Source organism: Bemisia tabaci, chromosome 6, assembly GCF_918797505.1.
Source record: "Bemisia tabaci chromosome 6, PGI_BMITA_v3".
Classification (NCBI taxonomy): domain Eukaryota; kingdom Metazoa; phylum Arthropoda; class Insecta; order Hemiptera; family Aleyrodidae; genus Bemisia; species Bemisia tabaci.
The window spans coordinates 5,106,421-5,133,541 of NC_092798.1; the positions used below are offsets into that span (position 1 = coordinate 5,106,421).

General features: G+C 44.4%; 2 protein-coding genes across 2 annotated transcripts in view; one reads left to right on the forward strand and one right to left on the reverse strand.

The window, feature by feature from the left end:
• LOC109038499 (protein charybde) overlaps positions 1 to 27,121 on the forward strand; it is a 177,815-nt gene that overhangs the window by 114,211 nt on the left and 36,483 nt on the right. The gene's annotated exons all lie outside the window — the stretch shown is intronic.
• Positions 9,511 to 14,651, reverse strand: LOC109038497 (uncharacterized). The gene is made up of 3 exons (XM_019053561.2): positions 14,275 to 14,651; positions 12,656 to 12,794; positions 9,511 to 10,274 (listed from the first exon to the last, which is right to left on the reverse strand). Exons 1-3 carry the CDS (start codon positions 14,429 to 14,431, stop codon positions 9,680 to 9,682), a joined length of 891 nt encoding a protein of 296 aa, XP_018909106.2. The 5' UTR covers positions 14,432 to 14,651; the 3' UTR covers positions 9,511 to 9,679.

Below are 27,121 nucleotides of genomic sequence, written 5' to 3' on the forward strand. Positions count from 1 at the left end.
AAAACACCGAAAATGCACCAAAATGGTCATTTTTTCCGAGTAAAATTGGCTTTTCCGGAAAATTGGAGGGTGATGGAAAAAACGGAGGTCATATTTGGATTCAGCGCCTTAAAATGCATAAAGATCACCTAATTTTGTCCACGAGACATTTTTTTTATTTTGGTTTGTTGTACAGTATAATGAGGCATATAACGAAAGATGGACATTAGCGGTTTTCGTATGATTCGGACCACGGCCCCCCCTGAAAAGAGGTTCAAACCTAAGGAACAAACATTTTCACCACATTACGAGTGTGTCTAACCTCCGAGAGTATTTTAACCCAAAAATCTCAAAATTGAAAAAAATGGACATTAGCGGTTTTCGCACGAGCCGATTCTATTATTATCCGGATTTTCTTTTATCCGGATCGGGCCCGGCACCAATTAATCCGGATAATCCAGAGTCTACTGTACAAAGAAGGCAAAGGGTTAAAGGAGCGATCCTATTGGTCGAAACGGGTTGTGGTTTTCGACCAAGGAGGAAAATGATAGGCGAACTGGTCTTTTTTGGGTTGCCGACAGTTCGGCCATTACTAACCTTCTCTGTCCATTGCAAGCAGTGGCATGGCGTGAATTGCGATGTATCGATTGTTATACCACTTAAACCTATGGTAAAGAATCGATTATTTAGGTGTTCGCTGCGAACACCCTGTTCATCGATCCTTTTCCCTTGGTTTAAATCCTCTCTCTGCACCCCTGATTCCTTATTTCGAGGCAAGCGAGATCGTTCGTTCAAGTGCGAAACCACGCATCTCCATTGCGGTGTTTCAAATTTTCCGCTCCTTTCTTATTTTCCGATGAAAAATATAGCCAAACTTCTCGACCAAACGAAACTGCTTTGTCAATCCGGTAGCATGCACCGAACAGAAGGAGGGACCTTTCCCATGGACTCCAAGCTTTTTTTTTTAATAATTATTTTTTGACATTTACTTATTTCCAAGTAATTTCCATGTCCAGCAGTGTTACGCCCAGGCTTGGCTGACCCATCTCCGCGTTACTCACCAAAAATCGAAGTAACGTGCCCTCCCCCCCCCCCCCCCCCGTCCCCTCCAATGGAACGTTACGCTTTTAATGAAGGGTCTTCAAGCAGTATGGTTTCAATGTCTCTTTTTCGAGTTTTTCGGTACAGAGGCTCCAGGTCCTTTGTGTGCATTTTTGTGACTTCACCTCTCCAACCTAGAGTACCTTTACAGGCAGAGTATGGACAATTCGATATTTGTAGCTCCTAGGACCCAAAAGCGCGACAACGTGAAAAACAAAAATCACTAAACCCCTGCCGCTGCCAACCTATACATTTTAAGGAATAATCAATGGGGTGGACACTTGGACAGCGCATTGTAAATAAGCGTTTTTAAGGATTAAGACTTTAAAACTGAGAAAATGTATGCGAAATCAAAATTGTATACGTTCTTTTATAATTTTTGATCAGTGCACCTACTCTCGGAGTTTGAATGAGCACCCTTGGTTGATTCGAGTTAACAGGATGGCTGCCTTTTTGGCCATTCTACATGACCCGATCGAACCCACCCCCCAAATTTTCGAGCTGTCCATACTCTCCCTATGGAGGTACTCTACACCAACCTATCCTTGCCAATAAAAATTTGACCGAAAGTTGGGCTTAAGCGGCAACAGCCTCCGGTCGACATGAGTGCTGTTGGTTCTGCCAGCTCCAAGACAGCACGTCTCCCCCGGCCGCTCCCTCCCCCTCCCCCTGTCCCCTGCCTCCCTGCCGCCCCCGTCATCGCTCCCAAAGTAAAGCTAGTCTTTATGAAACTCGGTTTTAAGTTTCTCTTCTTGTTCTTGTTCTTCCTCCCGCTCCTCGCTTCCCGATTCTCTTGCCTCTTCTCTCTCTCTCTCTCTCTTTCTCGCTCCTCCTCGCTCGCGGAGTGGTCCCCTTGCCAATATGTCCTCCTCCGCTCTTTTTCTCGCCGTGTTATTATTTCTCTTTCTCTCCTTCTTTCTCTCTCCCCCCCCCCCCACTCTTGAACTCTGGCTAACGTCGACTTGTATGTTTTCTTACGCGAGGCAGGCCGCGGCCGGAGTGTTCACACTTGGTTCACGAATCCGCTCGCGTCGAGGCGAACGCTGGGAATGACACTCCTCGAGGAAAGGATCGATATTCGATTATCGATTTTTGTTTTGTGCAGAAGCGGATCCAGCAACTTGGCAACACCGGATTTCCCCCATTTGAACCTATGTTAAATAATCGATTTTTTCAGATCACCAGGCCCCTCCAAGAATCGATACATTTCCATGCATTTAAATGGAGAAAAAACGATGTTGCCGATTTGCTGGATTCGCCTATGGGAAAGAATCGGTATTCGATTATCGATTTTTGTTTTCTCCGCCGGATGTGCGGCTCGATAACCGGTGGTGAAAATCGAATTTTCGCAAATTAGATTTTTTTTCGATTTCCGACCCCGAGTGGATGATACACAACCCCCGTCATTGTCGTAGAAGTTTTCGAAGTTTCGTCCAGCATTTGACAAAAATCGTTTGATTCGAAGTGTGTGTCGGAATCGGCCTTAAAAATCCAATTTGATTTTTCAGACGATTCATCCGATAGAATGAACATCTCGAAATAATCGATTTGAAATGTCGGGTGGTTTTGGGTTGAATTTTTTCCCCCCTTGCAATCGCAGAGAGAATTCTGGGGAAAAAACGCAGGAAAAACGTCCGGAACCCAGGATGGATTCTTAAAGTACGTTCAGTGGCGTGGCGTGCTTTGCAAAGTATCGATTTACCTGTCATTTAAACCTATGGAAAAGGATCGATAAGCAGGGTGTTCGCAATGAACACTTTAATGATCGATTCTTTACCACAGCTTCAAATGGGGAAATGTCGAGAATCGCTATTGAACGCCTCGCCACTGAATACGTAACGCTAAGTCTTTGGATTTTTCGACCCTCCTAGCAACGCTTTTGTGACGTAAGTCATTATCCGTTAACTCGTTAAAGCAAAACGCCGTAACGCTCTCCTCGAATCTCTCCCCCCCCCCTCTCCCAGAGCGTTATGTATTTAAAGGACGGTCCCATACTATTTAACTCTAAATTAATTCTTAACTTTGAATCTTACTGGAGGAATACAAATTCAACGTCTTCTTCTCAGCCCCTACTCGACGTGGGTTATTTCATTCTGCTGAATTCGGCCCAATTAAGAGAGCTCATTCGAAAAGAACCTCTCAGAGAAAGGAGGTAGGTGTGAACACCGAACTCGCTTTTGAACCTTACCTGCCCCTCCTCCCTCCGTTTCCTCCCTTTTCACGGCGTGAAAGTATCTCAAAAGCTCTTTCGCCCCATCGCCAACTCGGAAGGCCAACCCGAGAGAAGCCTTTTCGTTTTCCCTCTGAAGATCACTCGAAAGTGAGATTAGCCTTTTCGTTCCCCGTTCGAGGATGACCCGAAACAAAGACACACCCCCCCCCCCTCCTCCGTTCACCAAAATCTCACAAGTCGTCGCTCTTCTGATACAAGGGCGTGTTTCGATTTCTCTATGAGTCCTGGAAAGCATAGATTCGTATAAGGAGCAGGGCTCACGTAGAAATTGGTATACGTCCTTACGCCAGAGGAGCGATGAAAGGTAAGGCTCGAGTTCAGGGCGAAGCGAAAGCGTCGATGCTTCCTTTCGACGAGCGTGCGGAGACCGTGGCAGTAAGAACTTAAACCGCCTAACTCTGCCGTGATAAGTAAAAACGCCGTATTAGCATTCGAATGTTGCCAAATTTCGCCTTTGAAAATATTTATTTTCGAAGATATTTTTTTATCATTTCATCACACCAAGATAATGGAGACGGTTTTTTCTGCCTTCCTAAGGAAGAACGCCGTCTAAGCCCTTAGATGTTGCCAACCTTCTTTTGAAAAATCACGAATTTTCTGGAAAATTTTTCAGAGTTGGTCTTCGAATTTTTTGGAGAATTTCGGTCGTAATTTGATCTTGAGTGTCTTGAAAATTTCAAGGAAAAATATTCGTAACATTCCTCAAGAATGCATTTTTTGTGAGAGAAAATTTGGCAACATTCGAATGCAGGTACTGCGTTTTTCCTCAGCACGGCAGTGCTAAGGAAGAACGCCGTATGAACATTCGAGAGTTGCCAGATCTCCTTCGATAAAATGTTCATTCTTGAGGAATGTTACGAATATTTTTCCTTGAAATTTTCAGACACTCAAGATCAAGTTACGAGCGAAGTTCTCTAAAAAATTCGAAGACCAACTCTGAAAAATTTTTCAGAAAATTCGTGATTTTTCAAAAGGAGGTTAGCAACATCGAAGGGCTTAGACGGCGTTCTTCCTTAGCACGGGAGTATTAGGCCCTCGTGGCATCCCTTTGATGCCTGTGGTGTCTCCTCAATGAGCAAGACTTTGAAGTTGTGAAGTTTCCCTGTCAACGTATCTGTTTCCGCGACCAAAAGCCCAAAAACTCAAGTGCTCTCGATATCGACGGGGCTCGGTTAGCACTCGAAAAGGAAGTAGTTGTTTGAACGGACGTCATTCAGATAATTAGGTTTATTTACTCGAGTGCCTCGCTCTCAAAATGCCGGAATAGCTCCGGCTCACTTTACGTGATGTCTTGGATTACTCTGACTTTGAAAAGTTCGTTCGGGTTTGTGTTGCAACGACCGAGAGTTTTTTCTCGGGATGATCTCAAACCGCCGTATAGACTAGGAATTTTTTTAATTTTTTTTCTCTGACTTCTTGTTTATCCAGACAAAGTTGCTACAGTCAGGGAACACCGGGAAATGTCAGGGAATTTGAAAAAGTCAGGGAAAACCGGGAAATGTTAGGGAAAATTACGAAAGTGTCAGGAAAAATTTATTGAAGCTCTTTTATTTGCGCTCTAAAATGGGTTTGAACTTTCGAACTACAAATTACGAAAATGTCAGGAAAAATTTGTTTAAGCTCTCTTATTTGCGCTCTAAAATGGGTTTGAGCTTTCGAGCTACAAATTTTGCCTGAAAACTATTTTATATTATGTCTTCCTAACCGATTGCCATAACTTTAATTGTCCGGGAATTTCACCAAAATGAGGCCTCCGAGAGGAAACTCTCGAGTGAATTGTCTGAAATGTTTAGTTTTCAGTAAAAGTTTTTAACGAATTGCGTTTTAAGTGGACGAAACGTTAACCGAGATACTGAGGTACCGCAACCAAGAAGTGCCCTCTCTTCGCCTATAGCGCTTCAATCCCTGAACAAAATCAGGAAAATCTGAAATGAAGTTTTACCCCTGTGCCCTTGCATCTTGTCTGCAGTGGCGTGGCGTGCTTTGCGATTTATCGATTGTTATACCATTTAAACCTACGGAAAAGGATCGATAAACAGGTTGTTCGCAGCGAACTTCTTACTTAGTAATCGACTATTTACCACAGGTTTAAATGGCAGAACAATCGATACATCGCAATTTACGCCACGGCACTGCTTGTCTGGGCCATTTTAAAGTTGGACGTCGAAGCTTGGAAACGTCTTAAACGCACGTGTTCGTAGGCTTCAAGCGCGGATTCGTGCGTGAAATTCGGACGAATCCAAACCGAAAGGAACTATTCCCATCGTGTCCTGAGCCCTGGAACCCATAAGAATACACACGTTCCAGGGCCCAGGCCACAATGGAGATGATTCTTTTCGATCGAAATACGTCCACTTGGTCGCTCGATCTGGCAACGGGTGATCAACCTACTGATCAACTCTCATCCAAGAGTCAACAAAGAGCAGGGCCCCATGTTGGTGTTTCTGATGCCATAAAACTCCCCCCCCCCCCTCTCCCCTTCTCCCCCCGTCCCTCGCGGCCCCCGGCGACCGATGGAAGAGGTATAGCGCCGCAGTGTTGCCGCTCGTTGCGGGATCAGCTGATCGCATCTGGATTACCTGTGTAGGGAGAGTATTGCCATCACTGTGTCGCTCTTTGATTGGTTCATCAGTTTCAGGGTATCGTGGAGCTTCAAAGTTGGACCGGTGTTAACAAACCCGACACAGAGGGACACGTATTATCGGCTGAGAAATGAATCTCGAAAGGTTAATTTTTTGGCATAAATATCCATCAAAGTTGGAGTCCAGGCAATTTAGAAGTCGGGTATTGAAAAATTTCCATCACATCCAAAATCACGTCTAGAACTATGTAGAACTTTGTCGCCATCTTGTTTGTTTACATTGGGCCTAACTAGGAGCGGAGGGGCTGGGGTTTGTTTACATTGGTCCAACTTTGGGGCTCCACGATAGCCGACCAATCGGAGAGCGGCACAGTTTTTCCGTAGTAAAAGGATTGAGATGGCAGTACTCTCCTGGATACAGGTACTCTAGGGAGAGTATTGTCGAATATAAAGCTCCTAGGACCCGAAAGAGCAGCCAACCTTCAAACACGAAAAACACCAGAAAAATGCCGCTGCCAATTTAATCTTCGGATTCCAATATGAAATCATGAAGGCCAAGAATGGTTATAAATCAGCGTTCCTCCGCAAAAATGAGTGAAGGGGGGTTCGATAAGGGTCATTTTTGGGTCCACCCTTAATTTCCTCAACTCGACGATCTTTCGCGCTTTGAAAGTCTATATTTCACGGAACGCATCATGATTTGGCCATTTTCGACTTCACTTCGGGTCCATTACTGGCCTAGACGTGGGCCTGAACGCGGATTGTGGCGGGACAATCGAGTTTTCCGGGTTTCCGATCGAATGCCCAAGCCAAAAGCGGCCTTTAAACTCATAACTTGGCTAAAAAAAAAAAAAAAACTGTTATTGATCAAATCATGCTGCATTCCACCTTCAATAAGCGAATAATCGGAGAGTTGAGGACATTTAGGGTGGGCCTGTAGACGGCCCTTATCAGCGCTCCTCTTTAATGAAAGAATTGCGTCAAATTTTGATTTTAAACACCAACAGTTCGTAACAGTTCTGGACGATTTGAGTTTATAGGCGGTGGCCGCCCGCGCCCCTTTAAGCCCCAAGAGCTCCATGACCGAACCTCCGAAATTACCGACATATCCGTCCGTCCATACTCTCTCTACATGTGTAGGTACTCTTATCGGATCGGGTTCGACGGTCGGATCTCCTTGTTTTTGTCGCCAAATGCGGCAACGATGGGCGAGCTGTAAGACAGAAGCCGGCTCAGGCCGCGGCTGCAACGTTGCCGATTTGAACGTCGAATCGCTTTGTTTACATTTTTAGGCGATAGGGAAAAGCGTGTGACGTGAGGTTTCGTCGGACACGGTGGGCAACCCTGTGGAAGGAATACGGTATCGGAATCGTCATTGGCAAATTGGACTTCATTTTGCAATTAGGAACCAGAATTAGTGGCTCATCTACTAAAACATGGAAACTACCTACCCAGGGTACTTTGTTTCTGAAAAGAGTCGGAGATTGTAGTTCCTTACTGCAAAATGAAGTCTTCTTGGATCTACGTTTTGGCGGCGTTCATTTTCGTATCGGTGAAGCCGAGGCATGAGTTCGATTTCCAACGAGTAAGAAGACTGTCGTGCTAAGGAAAAACGCCGTATGAGCCTTCAAACGTTGCCAAGTTTCGATCAATACAAACTGAAATTACCGGGAAAACTGTGAATATTATTTTCCAAAATTTTCAGACATTTTCGTGTGTAATTTAATCTAAAATATCTGAAGATTTCAAGAAAATACATGCATTAGTGTTGTCAAAAACAGTTTCAATTTTTACAGTAAAATTTTGGAGCTATGGAAATGTCTGGAGGCTTATACGGTGTTCTTCCTTAGCACGGCAGAACTGCAAAACGACCACGGATAACGGGGATTCCAGTGTATTAATTATTTCTCCCTCAAAAACGCGAAGGATCGGCATTGGGCCTTGAATGTTCTGGGGGCTGATCGTTTAAATTGATAGACATAGCTATGGACAAAGAAGACGTAGGGAGTATGGAGCAATCCTATTAGTTGAAATGGGAGATTCCTATTGACTAAGTTAGAAAATGATGGACTAACTATCGGGTCTCTCGTGGGTTGCTGTTACTACCTCGTTTGTCCATTGCAACCACCCGCTTCCACCAATAGGATCCCTCCATATCTCTTTTGTCTTCTTTGTCCATCAATTTCAGTAATCGGCCTGCAAATTACAGTACTTACAATTAATTTGTCAGTGCGAGGTTTCCAAGGGTATTTTCCCGGCGTTCGTGATTCTCATTGAAGGGTTCGAGAAGCAGATGAAAACGCTTGCTCCTTGTAAGAACTCCGTTGGCTTCCGGTCTATGAACCAAGTCTCGGCTCCACCCGACGCCACTCAAGATGTTTCGAGGTTCCTCTCCGGAGAGGAACTCAGACTCCGGAGTCGTCAATTTGACCTCAAGCATTTGGGGTTAGTTAACCCCGAGACTCACGGTTGATATGCACGGAGTTTCCGGGTCGGAATTGGCCTCCTGCGCCAGAACCGCTTATCTGATGAGGGTTTCTGAGCCGGTCGCATGGTTTTCGCCGAGGAAGACAAGCGCAGCACTCGTGCATCTCCCCCGGGTTGGCTGCGCTGCGCTGCCGCGACCAGCTGAGCGGCGTTGGTGCCGTTCTAGGTTAAAAAGTGCATTTCCCGTGATGGGATCCGGCGATTTTCGGCAGCTGAGCGGCAACGGTGGAGAGCAAGCTGAGGCCAAGTCAGGCCACGCACACTCCTACCAAGCCGCTTCCATGAGGCGCCACATCTCACTTCGGCGATTTTTTGTCCGATTCGGGTTTGCCTTAACTTTCTCCTTATCCCATCGAACTTTGGGCATTTTCTAGTGTAGACTGATCCCGGGAGGGAGGGGGGCTTACGCCAGTAAGGGGGGAAAAGGGAAGAGAGGCGGAAGGGAAGAAGAAGCAGGGTTGCCACGGTCAGGGAAAACAAGGAAATGTCCGCAAATTTTAATAAGACAAGAAAACCGGGAAATGTCGGGGATAATGACGAAAATGTCAGGGAAAATTTGTTAAATCACCTTCATTTGCTTTGCAGAATGGGTTTGCGATTTTTGAACAAGAAATTAAAACTATTTTCAACTATGCCTTCTTAACCATCCGTCAGATCCTCAACTGTCGGGGAATTTTGCCAAAATGTGTCAGGAAAATCAGGAAAATGTCAGGGAATTTCATTTTCTAAATTCAGTGGCAACCCTGAAGAAGGGAGGACGCTCGTATTTGATAATTGTTCATGACGTGATTGACTTAACATGCATCATAGGTACTTTAAGATTTCGACAATTTTCTGAGGGAATTATGCGGAAGCCGCCGCCCCCCCCCCCCCCCCCCCCCGGCTCGGACTTCCTTTCACCCTGCAGAGACAATAAGCGACTGGATCTGTGAAATGGTTCCGTATCGTCATCCGAGAGAATATTTTCTTTACCCTCGTAAAAATGCATAGAGGAAGAAAATCCGTTACCATTGCGCAAGTTTGAATCTAAGAGCACCTGAGAAGTAGGAGAAAGTAGAAGTTTTCGGCGAGAATCGCCTCCCATGTTCGATCACAGGACGAGAGAAAATTTGTGCGACACTGAAGTGAGTTAGAAATAAAGTACGCTTTATCGAGGAAATTATTCAGAAAAAAATACGCTTTATCGAGGAAATCATTTAGAAAAAAATACGCTTTAACGAGGAAATTATTTACAAGAATTCCAGTTACTTAACAGCACTAATGCTAAAGGTAGGACGGTATTTGCAGAGGGGAGAGAATTAAACATTTGAGAGAGAATAGGTCGGGGTCTCAACGTCGCAAGGCAATGTTGGATCAGTGGAAGCAGTCGGTACTGACGCAACAGGGAGGGTCATTTGGTCTTGTAAAGCCCTAAACTCTAAATTAAAAACAATGTTGGAGATGTCCCTTTTCGCCTCGAGCTGGAGGAGCGGGGGTAGGTTTTTTACGGTCGCTAAAATCCCGCTGAAGTAGGCGTCGATCGGGTCCGATGGAGGCTGAAGCTGAGATCGAGATCTGCCGGAGATGTTAGTTTCAGTCGATTCATTACATTCCTTGGCTTGCCGTCGGAATTTTTTGGTGGCCCTGTCGCAAGAGACTAGCTTCCTTTTACCGAAAGTCCTGCTCCTTGACGAGACTCTGGATATCGATGTGGCTGAATTTCGGGATGTGGAGGTCACGGTCGGGGCAGTTGCCCTCAGCCTCAATTTACGGATCTGGTTTCCAGGTGTTTCTTTGACACGATTCGAAGCTTCTTCTTCCTCGTGCGTTGTGTCGTCACTGGCTTCGTCGTCTTCCTCTGAAGTACCATCATTACTCTCGTTGGTAGTTTCTGGAGGAATATCTCCAGCCATCCTAAAACAGAAAGACACATACATAAAGTCGCTTTTAAAGCGCCGCCTCGCGCTCTGCGACGCCCAATCGCCATTGCCCCCTATCCTCCCAGAGATCATCAGGCAATTGGCACCTTCTGATCTCCTCCTCCACCCCTTGTCGCCAACCTTTCACAGGACGTCCACGCCGTCGCCTTCCGGGAGGAACCCAATCGAAGACCTGCTTGGGCAACCGATCATCTGCCATCCTTCGCACATGTCCATACCAGACCAACTGCTTGGACCTGATATTGTGCACGATGTCCTTCTCCACACCCATGATCTCGCGTACTTTTACATTGCGGATACGCTCTCTTCTTGAGATGCCAGCAGACCTCCGCCAAAAGGCCATCTCAGTTGCCCTTGGCATGTCTTCAGTTCTTTTCTTGAGTTGCCAGACCTCACTCCCGTAAGTTACGATACTCTTCACGATGACGTTGTAAATTGAATGACGTTGATTGACGTTGTAAACAGAAAGAAAAGGTCAGAAAAAATGTCCGTCGAGATTAGAGTCCCTTTACACTGAGAGTTAGGACAACCCCTCCTCATGGAGTCATGAACGGGAATAAAGATTACGCAAATTGATAGTTTTTCGTGATCTTTGATCGGCTCATTCTCAAATTCCTTTCTCCGTTCCTTCTCTCATTCCGTTTGCTCCTTGCCGAACCCGTTATTCCCCGGTTCATTCCAGTTTATAATGCTTGCAATCGGTGAAAATGTAATCTCTATTCCCGTTTATGATACTGTGGAGGCCTAAAACACGGGAACCAATCAGAAATGGATTCACATTGTCTTAACTCTCAGTACAAAGGGACTCTGGTCGAGATGTGTTCCGAAGCGAATTTTCCGATGAAATTGCTGACATCGATGCCATCGGTAGGGCAACGGATTCGTCCATCAGTGACGGCATGCTTAGAGGATCCCATATGTGAATTTAGGTACCTATTTTTGAGGAGTTTGAAAAATGGACGGAAAAAAAAAGGAACATCTTTCCATCATTAATGACCCAGGATGTCTACGAGTTCGGGAAATTCGAAAAGTCCGGAAATAGCACTGAATTTTTAAGGCGGTCCGGGAGCACTGAAAAAGTACGTATATCTCCCCCCCCCCCCCCCCAAAAAAAAAAAAATTTTTTTTTGCTTCATGCCACACGTGCTTTTTTAAACCGCGTGGAAAGTATTTGATCCGTCACGCAATGATTCTCAGTGCCGTTTTTTCCGCTAGATCGCGATTGTGCTGCCAGTTGATCCCCAGGCTAGCAATGAGCATTAAATCCCCTAGCTACGTCATTTTTATCACAATTTGCGCGTGAATTTCGAAATTTTTCGAATTCCGTCTCCTTAAGGTACCAAAAAAGCACTGAATTTGAGTTTTTTCGGAAAGTAATGAAAAAGAACTGTTGAAGTGCTGATTTTTTTTGCCAGTCGGTTTTAGTGGACACTGGAGTACCTTTGTAGACAGAGTATGACCATTTCTATCTTGTTACTACAGGAAAACTGTGCCGTTTTTTGATTGGTCAACGAGTTTTTAGGCTTCTTGGTGCTATTACGGCCGTAAATAAACAAACAAGATGGCGACTCACCGTAACATTGATAAGAAGCTGAAAGTCGAAAAACATTTCGTCTCTGAATTATACGGCAGTAACAATTTAAACTAGCACATCTACGAATAACATGAAAAACACATGAAGAGACTGCTAAATCGCCTTTTGTCTTTATCACAGGAGGATGTAAGATGTGCATAACCTCAAACTTGCTTGCTGATAACCAGAGACAAGAGACCCTCCACTAGTATCTTGGCCATGGTGGAAGCTTTTACTTTCGGGACTTCAGCATTCTACTGTTGACTTACCTACATGATTGATGTTCAACAACGTGTTGGCAGTTTCGTTTTGCAAACAAGCCGAAAATGGCCGAAATTTAGGAAACTTGTTTGGCTCATGACGTCACCCGAAGCTCATCATCGACGATGTAGGTAGGTCAACAGCCGAAATTAGGGTGATGACTGTTGCTCCCTTATAATTGTCCATAAGGAACTGTTGAATCCCCGAAAGTAAAAGCTTCCACCTGTTGCCAAGAGGCCAGTGGAGGGTCTCTTGTCTCTGCTGATAACAGCCATCTTGTTTGTTTATTTACGGCTGTAAGAACATCGTGTCAGCCTATCTTCTCGCGACCAATGAAAAACCGGCACAGAAATGGCCATACTCTGTCTATAAAGGTTCTCTAGCGGACACCCTGTGAACACCAATCAGGCACTGACACTGGTGTGAGTAAATTGTAAGAAAATTTAAGTGTCGTATGCTTTAAATGTTTGCTGTTCTGTCCCTAAATGCATAGTGATTTTAACTCTGGAGAATATACTCACGGGCCTGTTTCTAAGGGATCACTCAGGAATGATAGGAGATGACAGACAGATGCGTCCTTTTCAGTGGGCAGTCTCTTTTGGCGCTTCCTCTTGATATAATAGTCGCGCATATACTTCCACTTGAACTTGCATTCTTTCTCTAAAAGAAGATGGAAATATTAACGGTCCGGTAAGTTTAATAAGTAAAACAAGACTACTAAAGAATGTGCAGGGTGTCTTCAAGTCCGGAAATAGCACTGATTTCTCCAGGACGGTCCGGAAGTATTGAAAAAGTGTGGAAACTCCACAAGAAAATCCGGAATTTTTGTCGCAATTTTGAGCGAGAAATCAAAATTTATCAAATTTCTTCAAACGGAGGTACTGAAAAAGTACTGAATTTTTCTGTTACGGAGGTACTGAAATTCTTGGGAATGTACTGAAAACGTACTGTATAAGTACCAGGGCCGGATTAAGGGGGTGGTCACATGGGCCGCGGCCCATGGCGGCAAATCTATAGGGGGCGGCAAATTTTGCAATTGTTTTAAATGTAGATAATAAAAAAATCGGATTCAGAAAAAAAAAATTACAAACGAGAAAAGGCGACAAAATCTCTAATTTTCTGAGAGTATAGTACTTTCTACTTTTGTCGTCTTTCAGTGATACAAGAGACAGCAATTTTAGTTAGTCGAGTTAAGAGAGAAACCAAACACGCAATTTGGCCTGGAACGGTGCGACTTCCGTAAAGAGAAATGATGAGGACTTGAGATGAAAAGGAGAAGCCCTCGGCGCGGCGATCGGCATGTAACACATATTAGCGCCTACAAGACTGCACGAATACTTCACGCATTGCATTAAATACAGTGCGGTCATTGCGGACAGCGTGAAACGGATAGCGCCTATAAGAATGCATGAATACCTCACGCATTGCGGCAAACACAGTGCGATCAGCGTGAGACGCATAGCGCCTACAAGACTGCGTGAATACTTCACGCATTGCGTCAAACACAGTACGGTCTGCAAGGCGCGGCGGCGGAAGTTAAAATCATTAATCCACAGTTATGTTTGTTTTTTCATAATTTTTTCGCTCATTTCTTATGAATGGAAGGCCTTGTCCTCACAGAGATAGGTTTACGAAACTTAACTTTCCCGCAAAGTTCCGTGAACTTTTACTAGTAGTGTTGACAGGGCTTTCCCAAAAATTGTGTTCAACACCAGTAAGCACGTCTTATGCACCCCTCCCCTGCTGGCACGTTCATTTGATGGTTTTCATTGATGTTTCAAAACGAATGAAAAGGGGCGGCAAAATACAGGCGGCCTATGGGCGGCACGTAAGTAAATCCGGCCATGTCGGGACATCAACATTAAACTGTTGACTTACCTACATGGTCGATGTTTAACAACGTGTTGGCAGTTTCGTTTTGCATACAAGCCAAAGCAAGCCGTAGTTTGGGAAACTTGTTTGGCTCGTGACGTTACCCGAAGCTCATCATACACCATGTAGGTAGGTCAACAGCCGAAAAAAGAGCGATGACTGTTGCTACCTTATAATTTTCTGTGAGGAAGTGTATCCCCGAAGTTAAAAGCTTCCACCTGTCGCGAAGAGGCCAGTGGAGGGTCTCTTGTCTCTGCAATGAACTCACCAGTTTTGTTGACAGCCTCGCTGATACTTTCCCAAATGGCCGCTTTCAAAGCCGTGTTCTTGTAGTCTGGGTGTTCCGGAGAATACAACGCCGGGTTTGATCGAACGAGATTTATGAGCAGCTCCCCCTCGTCCCGAGTGAAAACTTCTCGCCACATTTCGTCAATTCAGTGAAACACAGGGAACACAAGCTCCAACTTGGGAGGAAAGCCGATGTCGACACTCGACATGCGCGGAAGGCGACTTCAAAGCCGGACTGCACGCGGCGGACTGGGACTGGAGCTGACGTCAGCGTCGGATTCCGCCGCCGATTGCGACTTCGGCCTCGGCCGATTCCGCCCGAGCCCCGGTGACATGACGCCACGGCCGCGCCGGGCGTTCGCTAGCCGAGTTTCGGCGGCGTACTGCACTGTATGCAGCACTGCTCCGAGAGCGGTGTTGCGCCCTATTCTGCCATGCTTAGGAAGAACGCCGTATAAACGTTAGAGTGTTGCCAAACTTCCCTCGATAAAACTATGTATTATTGACAACATCGATGCATATTTTGTCTGAAAATTTTGGAAAGTAATATTCGCAATTTTCCCAGTAAATTCGGTTTTTATCGCACTGGAAAGAAAAACACATTGGATCTAGAGTCCAGGCTCTTGGAAACATTAACGAGAAAAAATACTCTTGATTCAATCGGATTTTTGCTTGAATCAAAACGAAATCCGTTTAAATTATGAGGCTTGGTTCTTGATTTACGCTAGATTCTGATTGAATCAAGAGTACTTTTTCTTGTCGATGTTTTTAAGAGTCTGGACTCTAGATCCAATGTGTTTTTTTTTCCCCAGTGCGGAGGAAACCTGGCAACGTCTGAGGGTTCTTACGGCGTTCGTCCGTAGCACGGCAGTATTCGTACAGGGCGGTCCGCTGGTCGACGCATACGCGCGCGGAAATTCGCCCACGAACGCCCAGCGGAATCGCGCCTTGAGCGCATCGTCATCGCACAGTGAATCGAGTCAATCAGAGAGGTCGGGCAAGAAATGTTTGACTATAACTGCAAATTTTGATGTTTATTTCGTCACATTTTAGTTGCAAGGGGTGCTATGAAAAGAAAAGTTCACGAGGAGGCCAATGGAACCACTTTCAGAACCTCAAAACGTTGTATAAACGAAGCTATACGAGCGATTAATTCAAATTATGAGCATTTTTTTCATGGTGATGCGTGAGTCAGGCGGTCAACCGTCTTAAATGTTGAAAGTCTAAAGATAACATTTCGGGCAAATTCTGCCATTTTGGATTTTTGAATTTTAAAAATTCAAAAGAAGTTGAGATTCAAGTTCCTCATTGAAAAATACCCCCTGACACTATGACGGTAACAGTCAATTTTTATTCGTTAGTACCCCTTCAATTACATTTGATACGGTGCAATACTTTCGTGGTGGAATAGTTGCATTGGCGCCTACAAACCTAACAGGGATACTTCACGCATTGCGCAAAGCGTGAGGTATCCCTGTTAGGTTTGTAGGCGCCAATGCAACTATTCCACCACGAAAGTATTGTACAGTATCAAATGTAATTGAAGGCGCAATAACGTATGAAAATTGACTGTTACCGTTCACCACTGTTTAAGAGTCCCGTTGATCCGACAGCATTAAGCGTTTAAAGTTTCCAAATGGGCCTGTTGCAAACTTTTGCTAGAGCAAAAATAAGAGTTGTTTCTTATAGATAATGCCTCAAAAATCACGATGAGCGCATCGGCAAAGTCTGAAATGCACTCATAACTTCACAGTCTGCGTAAGAAATTTGCGGTTTTTTGAGCTTCCCGCTTCAGAAACGATACTACGACACAGGTGGACATTTTGTAAGAGGAGTCGTTCCATCGTCGGCAATAATCATCATGGCCGACGCCAATCCGCCAAAACACGTTTGATGGGACGAGATAACACCTGAACTGGATTAGACCAGATAACAATCGGTGTGTTAACGTTCATATTTTCCACGCCCGAATTGATTGACCTTGAACTCTCCTCGAATTACGCACGGAACTGCGCGCAAGCGTCGGCCATGATGAATATCGCCGACGATGGAGCGACTCCTCTAACAAAATATTCACCTGTGCCGTAGTATCGTTTTTGAAGCGGGAAGCTTAAAAAAACGCAAATTTCTTACGCAGATTGTGAAGTTATGAGTGCATTTCAGACTTTGCTGATGCGCTCATCGTGATTTTTGAGGCATTATCTACAAGAAACAACTCTTATTTTTGCTCTAGCAAAAGTTTGCAACAGGCCCATTCTGTCCGACCTCTCTTATTGACTCGCGATCCACTGTGAGTCGTAGCGCTGACTTCGGCGCCGCGCATTGCATGGTAGGGTTGTTGCTTTGTCCCCTCAAAATCGATACATCGAAAATATCGACTTTGTCCAAAAAATCGATTAATCGCATAAAAATAAAGGAAACAATCGATTATGAAGGAAATCGCTCTAAGAAAGTCGACTGTCAGGAAAAGAATTGTTCCGTTCGGTTTTCTTCAATTCTCGCCTCACCAAGCGTTGAGTTTCATGTCCCTTGAATTGAAGGTATGTCGATGGCTTCTTGTAGAATGATGTAGGTTTACTGCTTCCTTAATTATTCAGGTGTAAAATTTTTATTCTTACAAAACCGAAAATTCGAAAGAAATCGATTCGGCGGCAAAGTTGCGTGCAAACAATCGATTCAATTTCGTTGATGATTTTGTGCAAAAAACCAAAACTACTATTGCGCGTGCTCCAGAGGAGCGCGAGTCGGCTACTGACGTCGCGACGTTATGCGGAGCGAGTCAATATGGGAAAAGTCGGAAAAGCTTGTGTCTATGTTAATACAAAACGCAGAGATTTTAGAAGTAATTCCATTGGTTTCGTCGTAGAATTCCCTCCAATGAGCATCCCGTACAATATGAAATGTAACGAAATTATCACCAAATTGATAGTTTTGACCCATTGCAGACTTGCCATAATCAGGGAATACCGGGAAAACCTGGAAATGTCAGGGTAAATGACGAAAATGTCAGGGAAAATTGATAAGAACCTTTATTTGCTCTTCAGAATGGGTTTGACGTCCGAAAATTATGTCTAATTTTGTCTTTTTGACCATCTGGCTTACCTTCAATCGTCAGGGAATTTCACCAAAATGTATCAGGGAAATATCAGGGAATTCCACTTTCTAGATTTGGCGGCAACCCTGCCATTGGTTTAGGAATTTGATCGTGTATTAAGGCCTTGCCACGTCCATACTCATCTTATTCCTTTGCTCTCACTGTTCTCCCCGCCCCGGTAAAGCCCTGGATAGACGATCAAATTCTCGAACCAATTCCGATCAAAGTAGCATCAAAGTGTCGGGAGTCATCAGTTTTAAACTCATTAATTTGCTTAATTTTAAAATGAAAACTTGGCAGAAATGTTTCCTGTGGCAGGAAATGATGAATGGTGGCACTTTGTTCTGATCTTACTTTGAACAAAATAGTGCGGTCCGTCAAAATTTGATGGTAGATGGTGACTATCAGTCATCTGCATGTCTACTTTGATCGGAATTGGTTCGGAATTTGATCGTCTATCCAGGGCTTAACCCAGCATGCAGTCGATGCACCGAACGGCAACGTCCATCGTTGTTTTTACGTTCGATGGTGAGGCGCTCGGCAACATGGCCGTCGGTGGGGCCAGGCCGCGGGGCCAAGCCTCCGCTATAAATTTGCGGCCACGGCCCGGTGCCCGATGCCTCCTCATATTGTTCGCCGATACTTGATGAGTGCTTTATGCCCCCCCCCCCTCTTTACGCCCCCCTCCCCCCTCATCGAGGCTCTCAGTCGTACCCGCTTCGGCTCTCCGATTTCGGCCTGGGCGACTGCAACTTCGACGATGACAGAAGTACAAAGCCGAGACGAGAGCAGTCTTCGAGAAAGACACATTGAAAAAAAAATCGGTTGTACGCACCGAAGCCCGGTTCATAGAACACGGAATAGTTCGGTTCATAGAACAGGGAATAGTTCGGTTTGTAAAACACGGAATAGTTCGGTTCATAGAACACGGAATAGTTCGGTTCATACAACACGGAATAGTTCGGTTCATACAACACGGAATAGTTCGGTTCATACAACACGGAATAGTTCGGTTTGCATAACCGAAAGTTCGGTCTGCTGAACCTAAATTCAGTTATGGAAACCGAACTATTTGGTGAAGATCGGTCAGTTGCGCTGGTCACAGAATCGTGTTTTGATGGTTGATCCTTATAGACCAGCTAAAAATAATAAGCGTTCATTATTAACCGAGATATCGCGTTTTGAAAAATTCGGTTTATGACGTCATCCACCGCGGTAGTGACACCCTTGGTTTCTTCTGCCCTGCGTACTCAATGTGGAACTCGGATGAAATCAATAGGTGGAAGAAGCCAAGAGTGTCACGGTGGATGACGCCAAAAACCCGACTTTTCAAAGGACGACATCTCGGTTAATTTTGGACTTTGGACGTAGAGAGTTGCGGATTAGACGGAGCCTATTATTTTTAACTAATCTACTGGAATCAAGCGACAAAACGCGATTCTGTGACCAGCGCAACTGACCCATTACCGAAGTCTTTGGTATTAGATTACCGAATAGATCGGTAATTCTACTTCTTCTTGTCGAGAGTCAACTCTAAATCATAGAAGGTCCCTCCATCCGCCCCCCCCCCCTTTAATAACTTCCCGAAGGCGGAAATTCAGAGCTCTCCGAGTTAATCAGCTGTCTATACTTATTTGTTAAGATACAACTAAAAGTTGTCCGTTTCCCAGCTCAGAGAGCTTTGTTTGGCGCTAAGTAGCGTTGGCTAAAAGTTCACATATCTAGGCGCTATTATTTCTGAGGCGACCATATTTACACGTATGGAAGAGGATAAAGTTGCGACCCGCCCATGAGAAGCCATGCAGTGTGCATATCGTCGTCCTCTTGACGTAAGGGCGTAACTGCACTCAGCAATGAACCCTATCGCCCGTACAATTTAGTGCTTTTCCGGGCTCATCTCAATATTTAGTAACGTCTTTTCGTCAGCCGAATGACGATAAACCTACTCCCCTCTCGCTTTCATCGCAAATGAAGAACTTATTTGTATCAACTACTACACGCGCCTCATCCAGGATTTTCCCTTATTTTTCTGCTTTTAAATTTTAAAGTCTCGCTTGGTCAGGGCCTGATTAAGGGGGTGGCCACATGGGCCGCGGCCCACGGCGGCAAATCTAAGGGGCGGCAAAAATTTGCAATCTTTCCAAGTGTAGGTATAAAAAAAATCAGATTTAGACAAAAAAATTACAAATGAGAAGAGGCGACAAAATCTCTCATTTACTGACAGTACAGTAATTTCTAATTTTGTCGTCCCTTAGTGATACAGGGACAGTACCTTCAATTAGTCGGGTTAAGAGAGAAACCAATCACGCAATTTGGCCTGGAACAATTTGGACTCAGAGAGAAATGATAACGAGGATTTGAGATGAAAAGGAGAAGCCCTCGGCGCGACGATCGGTATGTAACACATATTAGCGCCTTCAAGACTGCACGAATACTTCTCGCATTGCATCAAACACAGTACGGTCATTGCGGTCAGCGTGAAACGGATAGCGCCTACAAGACTGCGTGAATACTTCCCGCATTGCATCAAACACAGTGCGGTCATTGCGGTCAGCGTGAAACGCATAGCGCCTACAAGACTGTGTGAATACTTCACGCATTGCGTCCAACACAGTGCGTTCAGCAGCGGTCGGCGTGAAACGCATAGCGCCTACAAGACTGTCTGAATACTTCACGCTTTGCGCCAAACATGGAAGGCCTTGTCAACACAGAGATAGGTTTACGAAACTTAACTTTCGCACAAAGTTCCGTGAACTTTTGCTGGTGGTGTTGACAGGGCTTTCCCAAAAAATGTGTTCAACACGAGTAAATGCATCTTATGCACCCCTCCCCCGCTGGCACGTTCAGAAGGGGGCGGCAAAATACAGGCGGCAAGTAGGTGAATCCGGCCCTGCGCTTGGTTATTCATTTTCGAGCTAAAACAAATCAAGAGATGATTCATTGAACAGAACGGCAACAGTCAGGAGGAATTCGGAAAACCCGAAAAAGTCAGGGGAAGAGGGCCAGGGAAAATCAGGGAATTAGGAAATTTTGGAGTCAGGGAAACACTGAATTGGCAGGGAAAGTCCGGGAATTTGAAGATAAAGAAATCATGGCAATCCAGGGCGTCTACAAGTCTGGATTTTCCGGAAATAGTGCTGATTTTTCAAGGGCGGTCCGGAAGTACCGAAAAAGTGCGGAAACTTTGCAAGAAAGTCCGGAATTTTTCGCATGTTTGTGGCAATTAAAGCAAAATCAAATTTTTTAAATTTTTCGAATTTAGTCAGTTGAAGGTTCTAAAAAAGTACTGAATTTTTCTGTTGAGGAGGTACTGAACTTTTTGGGAATGCACTGTAAAAGTACTGATTTTTGCCAGCCTGGTATAATAGACACCCTGCAATCCTGCTATCTAGCCCCTGAGAAATATGTCTCAAATATGATTTTTCCTATCTGAAAATTGAAATTTCCAGAAATATTCACGGAAATTTTCAACTTTTCATATCATTCTCCCATTGTATACCGCACCCTGACTTCGGCTATACTTGTTCTGATTTTTTTCCTATCCATATCGCTATCTTTATCTCTATCTTTTCGCCCGGGTCCCTTCGGCGGCCGGCGGCGAGTCGGGTGGGCACGGTGTTCGGGATGCGGGGTCAAAAAACTGAATCTCGGACGAGGCAGCGCGCGGTGGCGAGCGCGGCGCGCGGCGGAGGGCAGCGAGGGCAGGGTTGCGCGCTGGCAAACGGCAACGTCTTGCTGCCATGATGCAACTAATAGTTCTCACCAGTTGCGAAACAGCACATTCACCTCGCCGCCACTCAAATATTGTGAATTGCAAAAGCCCCAAAGCAGCCGAATTGCCGCCGCCGCCGCTCTCGCTCTAAACCCCCCCCCCCCCCCGCTCCGCACCGCGCGACAAACGACCCCGGTACGGTGCGGTGTACGGTCCGACCGGCGGCCGGCCGGCCGGCATGGCATGACTTGGAAATCGAACGCCTCGAAACGCACTCAACAGCGGGCTGATCGTTGAAATTGATAGACAAAGCGTTAGATGAAGAAGACAAAGAGAAAATCGAGCGATCCTATTGGTTGATGCGGGTGGTTGTAATCGACGAAGGGGAAGGGGGTAAGTGATAGACTTACTACATGCAGGGTCCAGGGTGAGTACAGTGTTCGAAACTCACAGGCGCCAACACGCCGAATGCGCCTAAAAAATCGGCCTTGGCGCCTAAAAAATGAAGGCTCTGCGCCAACGTGGCCCCTAGAAATCTGAATTTTCTTATTAGGTGATTATTCGACATTGTCAGCACCACAAGTGAAAGCTTTTTTTATTCTTCACGATTTCATCATTTGTGCTTTTGTCTTCCCCAAGTTACAGCTACTTACTAGTTCTGGTACGAAAACATCTTGTGTCTAACTTTTCACTAATTGCGCCATAATCTGTAGGCAAAAAGTCAATTTGGCCCCTACAAAATCCTCAATGGCGCCTAAAAATCGGGCTTGATGCGCCTAATGGCTCCTAGAACTCAAAGGTGAGTTTCGAACACTGGTCTACTCATCCGGAATTTCCGGGAAGTCCGGAAACAGTACTGATTGATTTGTTAAGGGTGGCCCGGAAGTACTGGTAAAGTGCGTAAATTCCGCAAGAAGGTCCGCAATTTCTTCCCTCATACCACGCACCACGCGTGTCTTTTATTAAAGCTCGGAAAGAAAGCAATCCCCCGCGCGTTGATTCTTCGAGTAGTATTTGCTTGCGAAATCGCGATTGCCGAGTCAGTTATTCTTCAAGTCAACAATGAAATTTTGTGTCCACGTCATTTTGATCTCTCATCGAGCGAGAATTTCTAATTCCGTCAAATGGAGGTGCTGAAAAAGTACTGTGAAAGCACAGATTTTTGGGCAGCCTGCTTTAGGTAGGAGACACCCTCCTGGTCATGTAGTTAGGTATATAACGTTCAAAATTATGCCGTGAGGCAAGTCGTCGACGTTTTGGAACTTTCTGCTCCCGTGCTCGAACCCTCTACTAATTTTTCCCGGATTTTGTAGAATGAATTCATACATTTTCAAGGCAGGACACTGGCTCTACTCAGCTCGTTGTTTTCCAAGAGGAAAGTGACGGAAAATTATGCAGCGTGCATTGCATTTAGGCCGACTCCGGTTAAATCTGCTCGTTCTAACCATCTCACTTTTTCCGTGACAAAGACCCAGGATACTTATCGTTCACTTCTCTTGTGCACCTGAGAAAGAAACTAAAGGAATCGAGTCAAACGGAATCAGTGTATTAACTATTAATACTTACTATCTTATTGGATTATGATTATTCTCGTATTTGGATTGCCGCCACATAATCTGGCACTTGTGATTCTCTCTCACCCGTTCGCAGAAGAAGAAAAAGTCGATCTCAGGTGTCGGGCGTAGATAAGTCAGCGAACGTGCAAGTAAACTGCCGTTCCAAGGAAAAACGTCGTAAAACAATTCGAATGTTGCCAAATTTACTCTTAAAAATAATTATTTTCCAGGAAAGTTAAGAACACTATTCAATACAATTTTCGGACACCTCAAGTTAAATTACGAAATAAATTCTCTATAAATTCGATGGACAAGTGCTTACAAATTTTTATCGAAAATTCGTGATTTTTCGAAGAAGGTTTGGCAACGTCTGAAAGCTCTTACGGCGTTTTTCCTCGGCACGGCAGTAAAAGTGTTTATCTCGGGTGTTTGCGCAGAACTCAATGGAGCTGGCCGAAACGAGTTTTTTTTGGCGGATTTTAATTCCTCCCGCGAAGTGTTTCCCGCATCAAGGCTACACTGCCGTGCTAAGGAAGAACGCCGTATGAGCCCTCAGGCGTTGCCAAGTTTCCTCCGATGGAAACCGAATTTACTGGAAAAATTGTGGATATTTTTTTTCCCATAATTTTCGAACAATATTGTACGCAATTTAATCTAAAATATCTGAAAATTTCGAGGAAAAATATGCATGATTGTTGTCAAAAATACATATTTAATCAACGGAAATTTGGCAACTCTCGAACGTTCATACGGCGTTTTTCCTTAGCGCGGGAGCACAGTCGGAAGAGGCGGGGAAAAAAGTTATCCAGGACTGTCGTCAACACTTGACGCGTGCGTTTGTTTCTCATTTTATTGTTGTTCCTCGGAGCCGCCGAAAAAAAATCGAAGAAACGAAAACAGGATATCGGAGAGCAGGACCGGTTTTTCTTTCAATCGAGATGAGGAGCATGACTCACCTAATTGAACGGCGAAAGATGTAAATGCCGCGTCAAGTGAACGCGAGTAAGAAGAACAAGCCCGCAAAAGACTCCGCGCCGCGGAAAAAAAAGGGAGTCACGATTTCCGTGCGTGCACCCCCGAAACGCCGGCACAGGGAAGTCCTAGTTCGAAGGAGCCAGCGGATTGGTTATTGGATCATTTCTAATCGTTGGATTTTCAATTTACCTTGAGAGTATGCTGCCGTGCTAAGGAAAAACGCCGTATGAACCATCAGGCGTTGCCAAATTCCCGTTGATGTAACAAGAATTTCCGGGTAAACTTATGAATATCTTCCTTCGACTTTTTCAGATAATTTTTTTCGCAATTTCACCCGAAGTGCCTGAAAATTTCAAGGAAAAATACTCATAACGTTCCGCAAAATTAAACATTTGTTCAGAGGAAATTTGGCTACTCTCGAATGTTTATACGTCGTTTTTCCTTAGCATGGCAGTATGGATGCCCGCAGGCAATCAGTCAAATCAGGCATTTTATCAAATGTTTAGGCATCGTCAAATTTGGACAGGTCACGAAATTTTGTGATTTTGAGGCGAAGAGCCCACGAGTTTTCAATGTTTTGGGAAAAATAACTCAGCACGAGCTCTACTGTTCCTTCCTCTTCAAATGCTTTTCATTTACTTAATAGAAAAAATCATAGAAATTCTTTGTTCTATGACTTGCTGCTTTCAAGATAGACGTTCGTTCCGGAGTCAAAAATCTTTTAAAATACTGTCGTATGATGCACTGGAATAAAAAACACATTGGATCTAGGGTCCAGACTCTTGAAAACATTGACGAGAAAGAATACTCTTGATTCAATCAGATTTTTGCTTAAATCAAAAGGAAATCCGCTCAAATTAAGAGGCTTGGTTCCTGATTTAAGCAAGAATCCGATTGAATCAAGAGTATTCTTTCTTATCGATGTTTTTAAGAGTCTGGACTCAAGATCCAATGTTTTTTTTTCCAGTGTGCACATTTTTACAGAGAATTCTTTCTTACTTGAGGAATGATTAATTTTGTCAAAAATTCGGAAATTGTTTAAAATTTCAATCCTAGTGTAAATTTTGGACTCTTTTGTCTAGGCTGTAGGCGTTTAACTAAATGTCTGTTTTTAGTGTTTTTCCGGAGAAAATACACTACTGCGTTTCACTATTTGCCTGTGACATGGACACTGCGTCGATCCTCTGATGTAAGGGTGTATCTATATTTCCACACAAGCCCCAGAAAACAGGGTTCTCGTGTAAATCGAGATATTCCTTTGTCAGAGGATTGATGACTGAAGGGTGCATTTCTGATGGGCTCCGCCATTTTCCTTGGGTACCTAATGGTTTACACGGCACCATATGGGGCTTAGGAACGCAATAGCCGTAGAGAAGGGGCACTAGTAAAGGTACAAACTGTTCTAGTTTTCCTTTCTAATTTCTCTGTAGTTTTGAAAATCCCCTGAAATTTTGGCAATGCAAAACTAAATTTACTGTGAAATACAACTTGACAGCAATGCAATGCAGAGCCCCTATAGCATTGACCGCTTCAAATCAACTCATTAACAGGAAAATTCCGTTTCAGTATAAATTAAAATCGGGCAATTCAAACTTCCGCAAATACAGTGACGATTCCGGAAATGACTTAAGTGGATTTCGCCCCTCCCCCCTGGACAGATGGGAAGTTCGGATTGACGAACAATGATTTTTCTCACCCATGGATATAATTCGGAAATTTTCAATTCGTCAGTCGTATTCTGTGCGAAATTTTGAGGAGGAAGCTTATTATGCTTGTCGATCTTTTTCTTTCTTCCTCTCTTTCTTTCTTTCCTTTTTTTTACCCTGTCCAGTAAAATTTGAGCACATCCATGTCCTCTTTAATGAACCCCATATTTGGGCTCCATATTTTGATGAACCTTTTGAGACAGCGTGTCCGTGGGAACTTTCTATCAAGGGCTGCACTGCCGTGCTAAGGAAAAACGCCGTATGAACCTTTAGGCGTTGCCAAATTTTATCCAGTGAAACACAAATTTCCTGGTACATTTATGAATTTTTGCCTTCCAATTTTTCAAGTATGCTCGTAATTTTACCTCAAGTTCCTGAAAATTTCAAAGAAAAATATTCATAACTTTCCTCAAAAATGAAAATTTTATCGACAGAAATTTGGCAACTCCCGAATGCTCATACGGCGTTCTTCCTTAGCACAGCAGTGCCGCCTTCTATTTTTTTCCCCGGCTTTTTTTACTTCTCAGCGTGTTTTCGTGGTTTCGCGAGTTTCATGGTACTCGCAATTTTTTGCGCCCTGCCCTCTCATCTCTCTGTGTGCTTAGATTGTAGTCTGGACTGCCTGGTAGAAAATGGAAACAGGAGCTATAGCCCATTTGACGCGGAAAAAAGAGCTCATAAAATGTGAAAAACGATCCCCAAAAATATGTCGATGGCCCAAGAGCGAAACCAAGTATCTCCGTTCGCGACGTTGCAGACTTCTGCCGTGCCAAGGAAGAACGCCGTATGAACATTCAAGAGTTGCCAAATTTCCTTCGATAAAATGTTTATTTTTGAGGAAAATGGTGAATATTTTACCTTGAAAAATTCAGGAACTTTGGGTGATATTACGAACAAAATTATCTGGAAAATTGGAAGAAAAATATTCATAAGTTTACCAGGGGACTCTTGTTTTATCAAAGGAAATTTGGCAACGCCTGAGGGTTCATACGGCATTTCTCCTTAGCACGGCAGACTTCTTGTCATACTTCATTTATTATTTGAAAATTATTCAACGTAATATCTTGAAAACCTGCTTGATTTGTCCACCCTGTAAGTAGAATATATTCTTTATGAATTACAAGCTGTACAGTTGGCTTGTTTCTGCCTGAAAAAATAAAATAGGAGCGAAAATTTTGAAACACTGCAATGGAGATGCGTGGTTTTACACCTCGGCCATCGACGCTTGTTCGTTAGCCTGAAGCTTTCGAGTACCGTGAAAACCCCATTTTCAACAATGTGTGCATGACCGGATTTACCTACTTGCCGCCCATGGGCCGCCTGTATTTTGCCGCCCTCTTCTCATTCATTTTGACACATCAATAAAAACCATCAAGTGAACGTGCCGGAGGGAGAAGGGTACATAAAACGCGTTCACTCGTGTTGGACACATTTTTTGCGTAAGCCCTGTCAACACCACCAGCAAAAGTTCACGGAACTTCACGCGAAAGTTCAGTTCCGTAAACCTATCTCTGTGGGGACAAGGCCTTACATTTGTAAGAAATGAACTAAAAAATTAAGAATGAACAAACATAAATGCGGTTTAATAATTTTAACTTCCGCCGCCGTGCCACGCTGGCCACACTGTGTTTGGCGCAATGCGTGAAAAATTCATGTAGTCTTGGAGGCACTGTGCGTTTCACGCCGCGGCGCCGCGCCGACCGCTGTTGACCGTACTGTGTTTGACGCAATGCGTGAAGTATTCATGCAGTCTCGTAGGCGCTAATATGTGTTACATGCCGAAT

Excerpts from the sequence above, each read along its gene's own strand:
- LOC109038497 (XM_019053561.2), bottom strand. The coding sequence starts at position 14,431 with ATGTGGCGAGAAGTTTTCACTCGGGACGAGGGGGAGCTGCTCATAAAT. Across the intron at positions 12,795-14,274 it reads CGAGGCTGTCAACAAAACTG|AGAAAGAATGCAAGTTCAAG; the intron begins GTGAGTTCATTG and ends ATCTTCTTTTAG. Across the intron at positions 10,275-12,655 it reads GATCCCTTAGAAACAGGCCC|GATGGCTGGAGATATTCCTC; the intron begins GTGAGTATATTC and ends TTTCTGTTTTAG.